Here is a 6,843-nt window from a genome sequence, read left to right as displayed (position 1 = left end):
TTCATCTTTGCAGTCAGAAAAAGCAAAAAGCAAATATCAAACAAAGTTATCTGATACTAGAGTTGCTACTGGCATCAGTTAACATATCTAACTGTGAATTTAAAATGCTTTGTCTCCCAAATTTTGAAACCAGTTGCCTTATTTATGTTAATACAGTATATTTGTGAACAAACTTTTAAAAATGGTGGAATGTAGCTTGGTTGAGCTGCAGTTTTGCTCTTGCACACAAGACTAAAGGGTAGAATCAGTCTGATATAACAATGTCTTGAATGCAAAAAGCATTCTGCAAAAGCCCCCTTTTCTACATACCAACATATTAGATGTGTTACTCGTCGTCACGGTGAGAAATCTTTCAGCAAAGCACACTCCAGGATTACCTGAGAGATGGGTAAAGTGTTCCTGGAAAGATAATGCTTCAGACACTCGAGTTAAAATGAAAAGATAAAAGAGTGACCTTTAAATAAAGGTGCACCATAACACGTCCAAACTGAGAATGGCCTTAGCCTGACACCACCAGTATCACACCAAACAGGGCCTGCTGATATGATTCTGTAAAGTAGCTTCCCACCTCCAGGGATAGACAGACCGTTAGAGAGCCTCATGTGACTGTTGTCGTCAAAGAAACCTCGGGCCTGCTGCCAGCTACTGGAAGGTCCAGACCTTCCAAAGATAGCAACAACCCAGCCTGCGAGTGCTGAGGATAGAGAAGCCGAATAAGTCTACACCGACCACGGAGCGGCCTGTGGAAAACTCTATGAACATTCTCAGTTCAGCGTGTCAAATGACTGGGTATAGCACTTGATTTTTATATAGTGCTCCTATGCAAGTCCTATGCAAACACATAATTATATGTGTTTGTGCCCCGCAGACCTGCATTCTGTCAGGGAGGGGGAAATGGAAAAACAATTATTTGCCTTTGCAATAACTTCAAAAACCCACGAGAGGCCTAAACAAGATCTCAAGGATTTCTCATGCTTTATATGTTGGTCATGAAACAGCACAAGGTGGTCACTATATGTTCTTGCATGTACCAGCACACCTGCTCTGCTGCTTCTGCAGCGCCATCTGAAATTCCACAAGCAGGCAGCCTTTAACTTAACATCCTACGCTAACCAGATGATGAATGGCTCTTTCAGGGTGAAAATGGCAGCAGTTTAATGTAAAATGCTCGTGAGGATTAGACTGCACATAAATCTTGATTTCCATGTGCAGTGTCTTACAGCAGCGCGCTGATCACTCCTTTGCAAGTGACGCCAAGAGGAACAGATTCAGCAGATAAAGTGCAGATTAACGCTGTTTATGCTCATTTAGTCAGTAATAGATGACGAGGGCACAGTTTGAGTTGCACGTTTTCTTTTAAGATCCGTTACCTTAACAGTTCATAGCGTGTTGTGCTGTGCTGTGTCATTCCAACTCAAGTTATTCCACTGTTTATATTCAACAGGATGCTCGCCCTGGCTCACATTGTGCAGGATTAGCTTTTGCATTGGATGTTTCATTCCAATCACTCGGAGCTCGGCAGTTTGGCGTGGCTTGTTTTACTCTCTCGGATCTTTCGAGGTTCTCTGCCAGCTTCTCTAATTGGCCTCTTTTGCCTCTGGAAACCCCCAGTGAGAGAGAGGATCTCCGCTGGACCCGTGCGGTGGTCGGACGCGCAGATGCGTCAGAGCGAAGGAAGGGCGGCGCGTCGGTGCTGAGGTGATCCCCAGCTTTAAAAGCGCACAAGTTCTCTGTGCGCCGAAGCAGTGCGTCACGGAGACCCAACAGAGGCAGGATCCCCCAACAAAGAGTCAGATATCTCAGCACAGCGACGAAGATAGCCTTTCTTAGCGCAAACGTCTGCATCCTAGTCATGACCTTATTCCACGTGTTTTAACATTTCGTCGCTTATTTTTCTTCCCCCCACTTTGAATGCATCCCCCCCCCCCTCCTGTATCTGAAAGAATAGAGAACCATCGTTTTTCCCTTCCACCGAAATAATTTGTGATTTCTGATCGTGGTGAAACAGCGAGAGAGGATCCTGAGCAACAGCTGGGGGAATTTATCCGCTCCACTATATGGATAAGGAATCGTATCCGCCTGCAGCTGTACTCAGAGTTTGATCTCAGAAGTTGCTCTGCTCAAAGGGGAAAATGAAATCTGCTGAAGAGGGTGAGTTCGACTTTTTGTCTAGGCTTCCCCATCAGAGTGTTTAGTTTATATTTTATTTATTTATTTTTAATCACAGCGAGTTGCGGCTATTAACGTGGCATTTTTTTTTAGCTTCTTGTCAGTGCCTGACACTTTACACCCGCATGCAACACATTAAACTGGGATGTGTTGTTGAACCGTGGGTCTTATCTACACTATCTCAGTATATTGTAGTTAATTACAGTATTAAAGCAGCGGTGTAGCTATTTAGTGAGTGCCCCTCCCTGCTGATTTTGGAGAGGTGGGCGTGGTTCTGTTGCTGTGAATCTCTTATGACTAAAAAGTGCGCCCAATAATGTTAGTCGCTGAGGACTGACAGGGCATTGTGGGTAACAGTGTGCGAGTGCTTCAGAGGACAGTATTGAGCAGAGTCGTTTGATGGTGCAGCTAGCCCCCCTCCCCTCAAGGCAAACTGTCAGGATGTCAGCTAATTTTAGAAAACACACACTTCAGTGCTACTGTATCACTCACCACAAGCAGGATTTTAAATGTAGGCATAATTTTCTTTTATTACAAGGAGTCATATGGTGCTGCATTGATGTCATAGTCTTTATGGCTGGGCCCCTAATTCTCTCTAATTTACAGCAGACAGGAGCTGCGGTGACTGCATATGTCTGTCTGCAGCCGCCGTCTCCATGCGTATCAATGTGCCCTGCTGTGGTCACACTCAGCCGGCTTCATGCACCATATAACCACAACTGCCTTTCCCATGTCAACCCCCCCGCCCTCTGCACCTAATTGTGACCTCAGCCATCACCACAGATGGGCAGAGTTTCATGTGTCCCAGCGGGAGCACTGGCACAACACCACAAGCTTCTCCTGGCTTGGTACAGCGTGCACCTTTACGGCATGCAAATAAACGAGTCATGTCCCTCCTGTGTTTATTTTCGATGGCTGCTACAACATGAAACGGGCCAACAAAAGCATCAGTGTGTTTTCATAATGTTACAGTTTATGGGCACCGTGTGCATTAAGTGGTATAAATCTGGCAAATGTGGAGTGGAAAAAAATTACCTGGTTTTGCTTTTGGTTATTTTTAGACTGGAGTTATTTTTGGCTCCTTTATTCGGATTTCCCACCCAATTTGCTTTGTACAATTTGGGCCATTCAGAAAGAGTTTGTATCACTGGCCTGACTGGCGTGTTTTGAGATCCTTTTCAGATACCTTTTCAACTTGCAAACCTTCTGCCTCAGGAAATGGTCAAGGCCAGATCCAGTAGGCAAGCTGTTCTTTTGCCATTACAGCCAACGCCTCTGCAACAGCTCTCATAAGACTTAACTTTGGCATCGGTCTCCCTCACAGTGAGTGCAGCCAGTGAATGTGTGTTTGATTATCATGGTAACAAACTCAATCTGTTTGCTTTCCAGATGCATATGGCTACACGCCAAACGTCAGTCTCTCTCTCCCACTGGGCAACCCTTGTCTTCCCTCCCAGTACCACAGCCTGCAGTCCAGCCCTGCCATATCTGTCTCTGTCAGCGAGCCTCACAGTTATGACTCCCAGGATGACATGAGAGCGGCCGGATACTTTTCATCCACAAGCATCCGCCCAAACGGAGCCCCGACCTTGGAGAGCCCTCGTATCGAGATCACAGCTTACGGTCAGTTTCCTGAGGATGAGGTGGAGGAAAGCAACCTTCCTGTTGCTAAGAGATTCAACTCCATAGTGACACTGACCATCCCTAGTGCAGATGGCTACCGTGACCCCAGCTGCCTGAGTCCGGCCAGCAGCGTCTCATCACGTAGCAACCTGTCCGATGCATCCTCCTATGAGTCAAGCTTCTCCTACAATTACGACAACTCACCCCAGAACTCCCCCTGGCAGTCTCCCTCTGTGTCCCCCAAGGGCTCCACCCTCACCCTCCCCAGCGACGGCTGCGCCTCCGGTGGCTCTCCTCGTCACTCCCCCTCCACGTCCCCTCGCACGAGTATAACGGACGACACCTGGATGGGACAGCGTGGCTCCAGGCCCAATTCCCCCTGTGGTGCAAAGAGGAAGTACAGCTTAAATGGCAGCGGAGCGCCACAAAAGCACTTCCCTTATTCACCCAACCACTCCCCAGGTCTGTCCCCACAGACATCTCCTCGCCTCAGTGTCACAGAGGAGACCTGGCTGCCAAACACCAACCAGTACACCAACTCAGCCATCCTGGCAGCCATCAATGCCTTGACCACAGATGGAATGACTGACCTCGGAGAGGGAATCCCCATGAAGGCCCGAAAAACCAGCCTGGAGCCCAGCACCACCATCAACCTGAAGGTGGAGCCTAGAGGTGAGGAGCTGAGCCCTAGGGAGCTGTGTCAGGATGAGCACCCAGCAAATCGCATGTCCCTGAAGAAGGAGGGCTACTGCGGTGGGTTTCTGGATGTACCACAACACCCATATTCCTGGTCAAAGCCAAAGCAGTATGTCAGGTAAGGATGGTGGTTTACTCAAGCATGAAAAAATGCATTTAAATGTAAAATTCTTTTAGTATTTCTGGCATTTGATCAGATGTGTTGTTCAAAGACCGTTATTCTTTCACTATGCCTGGAACCGGAGTGAATTTTGAGTAAGGATTAGTGTGTTTAAGTATCTTTAAGCTACTGGCTTTATCACATGCTCTGGCGTATCGCAGTATCCACATTCTGCACATTCTACCTTGATAAGCCCATCTAAAATAAGCCCTCCTCTTGTTACGGTGACATGTTGAACATGTATTTTTGTTTTGCCACTACAGCCCGTCTTTGCCAGCTCTCGACTGGCAGCTGCCATCCAGCTCCGGGCCGTACAGCCTGCAGATCGAAGTGCAGCCCAAGTCCCACCACCGAGCCCATTACGAGACAGAGGGCAGCAGGGGAGCAGTGAAGGCTCTGGCGGGAGGACACCCAGTCATTCAGGTCTGCTAGAACCAGTGCTTCTTATTTGCATTTTGACTTACAGTGACTTTATGTGAAGAATAATGTTTTTCCTTTGTATCATATGAGCATTTTAATAAGCAACGCAATCTAGAATTTCAAAAGAAAGTGGCTTAAAAAACAAAGAGATTCCCATTTATCATCCACTGACTGGGAATGAAGCTTCGGTTTCCTGCGGTAATCGGAGCAACACATGGTTCGGCCATTAGGCTCATTTTTACTCCGGCTCCTTACCTCGTCACTTCTCACCTCAACACCTCCCTCCTCTTGTCTTTTACCTCATGTGTTAAAAAAGATTAGAGCGACATGTGTTTCATGACCTGCCTCTTATGTTATTTAAAGATGTCACATTTCTGAATGGAATACCATAGGTATGCTATTAGACAGACCAGTCCACTCAGGCAGTCAGTTCCTGTCCAGACGAGGGTGACTCAGATTTTTCCATTGCGTTTTCAAGTGCAACGCAGACAGTTACGAACTAATGTAGCATGGCCAGTAAGAGCTTAGTCATGAGCTTTAACCACAGTAGCTGTGGTGGTTGAGTCCAAGAAGAAAAAATGTGGACATCTGCAGATGTTTTGGTTATAAACCCATCTGGTCCCCCCAACCATTACGCCACACCGCTGACCTCAGTGTTTGAATAAATAAAGGGTCTGCAGAGAGGCGTTAGACAAAGCGAGTGTAAGGAGTTCTGTTGGTTTTATTAACACCTTCTGGCTTTTTCTTAACACGTTACAAAAAGTCAACGAATTTACTAGACACTCTTGTGTTTTTCCTTCGCTTTTGATAAAATATTTTTTTAGACTAAGCAGTTTTGCATGTTTCTTCGGGCATCAGGGAATTCTTACATTGCTAAAGAGTGATTTTAATGTAGCCAGTTTGTGAACTGCTGTTTTGAAGCCCTGACGTTGGTATGTGGGGCATTGCTTTCTTGGTTTTTGTTTGTTTTGTTGTGATGAAGACATGCCCATGTTTAGATTAGTTGTCAGGGAGTGCTAACTACTACCTTGGTTAGCAAGGTGTATCTGTATTTCACTGGGATAGAATTAGATGCAAACTGTGGCATGAAGGTTTCCTTCCCTCACAAACTGACTCTGACTCCTTTGTCTGTTTTAATCCAACCAAATACTGAACAATATGATACGGCGCCGATTACTCAAAGCAGCCTTTACTAACATGCAACATGAATACAATTTGAACTGGTTATAAAAAAAAAATCCCGTCTCCAAACTTGCCCATTTAATCCAGTGGGTATTAACTCATCAGCCTCGAGTGGCCACTAGAAGAACTGCAGTTTTTCTGCTGCTGAGGTTGCTGTTTGATTTCATGTCCATGCAACATGTTCACTCTCAACACATTTGGACTTAAGTGCATTAAAATAAGTGATAGTAAAATAAGCTGGACTGGATATTGATAACTATATGATATAAAGTTTTATTTTGTATCATGAAAGGGAAAGAACTAGCAGCATGCTAGTCAAAGAGCCCTTAAATCTATTTAACAAAGAGCTTATACAACTGTGTATTTATCTGAGAGAGAATTTGGCATTTTTGTTGAGTGCATAAATAGTGACAAAAAGTCTGTCAACACAAGTTAAAACTCTCGACCTTTGAGTGCGTCACGGATGAGGAGGAGCAGCTCATAGCTGTGGCTAGTGATGGTGAGGATGGAGGAGCACCAGGAAACAAAATACATACTCAATTTTAGGATGTTTTGTTTTTTTCCTGTTGCTAATTTTGTAGTTGAAAAAGTTT

At 45.5% G+C, this 6,843-nt stretch overlaps 1 protein-coding gene across 1 annotated transcript in view; it reads left to right on the top strand.

Moving 5' to 3' along the window:
- Window positions 1-1,401: 1,401 nt before the first annotated feature.
- The window catches only part of nfatc1 (nuclear factor of activated T cells 1), a 47,809-nt gene continuing 42,367 nt past the window's right edge, over window positions 1,402-6,843 (top strand). The window contains exons 1-3 of the mRNA XM_005943534.2: window positions 1,402-2,151; window positions 3,559-4,606; window positions 4,912-5,071. Coding sequence (XP_005943596.1) covers window positions 2,133-2,151; window positions 3,559-4,606; window positions 4,912-5,071 — 1,227 coding nt within the window. The 5' untranslated portion in view covers window positions 1,402-2,132. The remainder of the gene's footprint in view (window positions 2,152-3,558; window positions 4,607-4,911; window positions 5,072-6,843) is intronic.

This window comes from Haplochromis burtoni, unplaced genomic scaffold (assembly GCF_018398535.1).
Source record: "Haplochromis burtoni strain Fernald_Lab_line unplaced genomic scaffold, NCSU_Asbu1 Contig_171, whole genome shotgun sequence".
NCBI classification, from domain to species: Eukaryota; Metazoa; Chordata; class Actinopteri; order Cichliformes; family Cichlidae; genus Haplochromis; species Haplochromis burtoni.
This window is presented reverse-complemented; position numbering and strand designations above follow the sequence as displayed.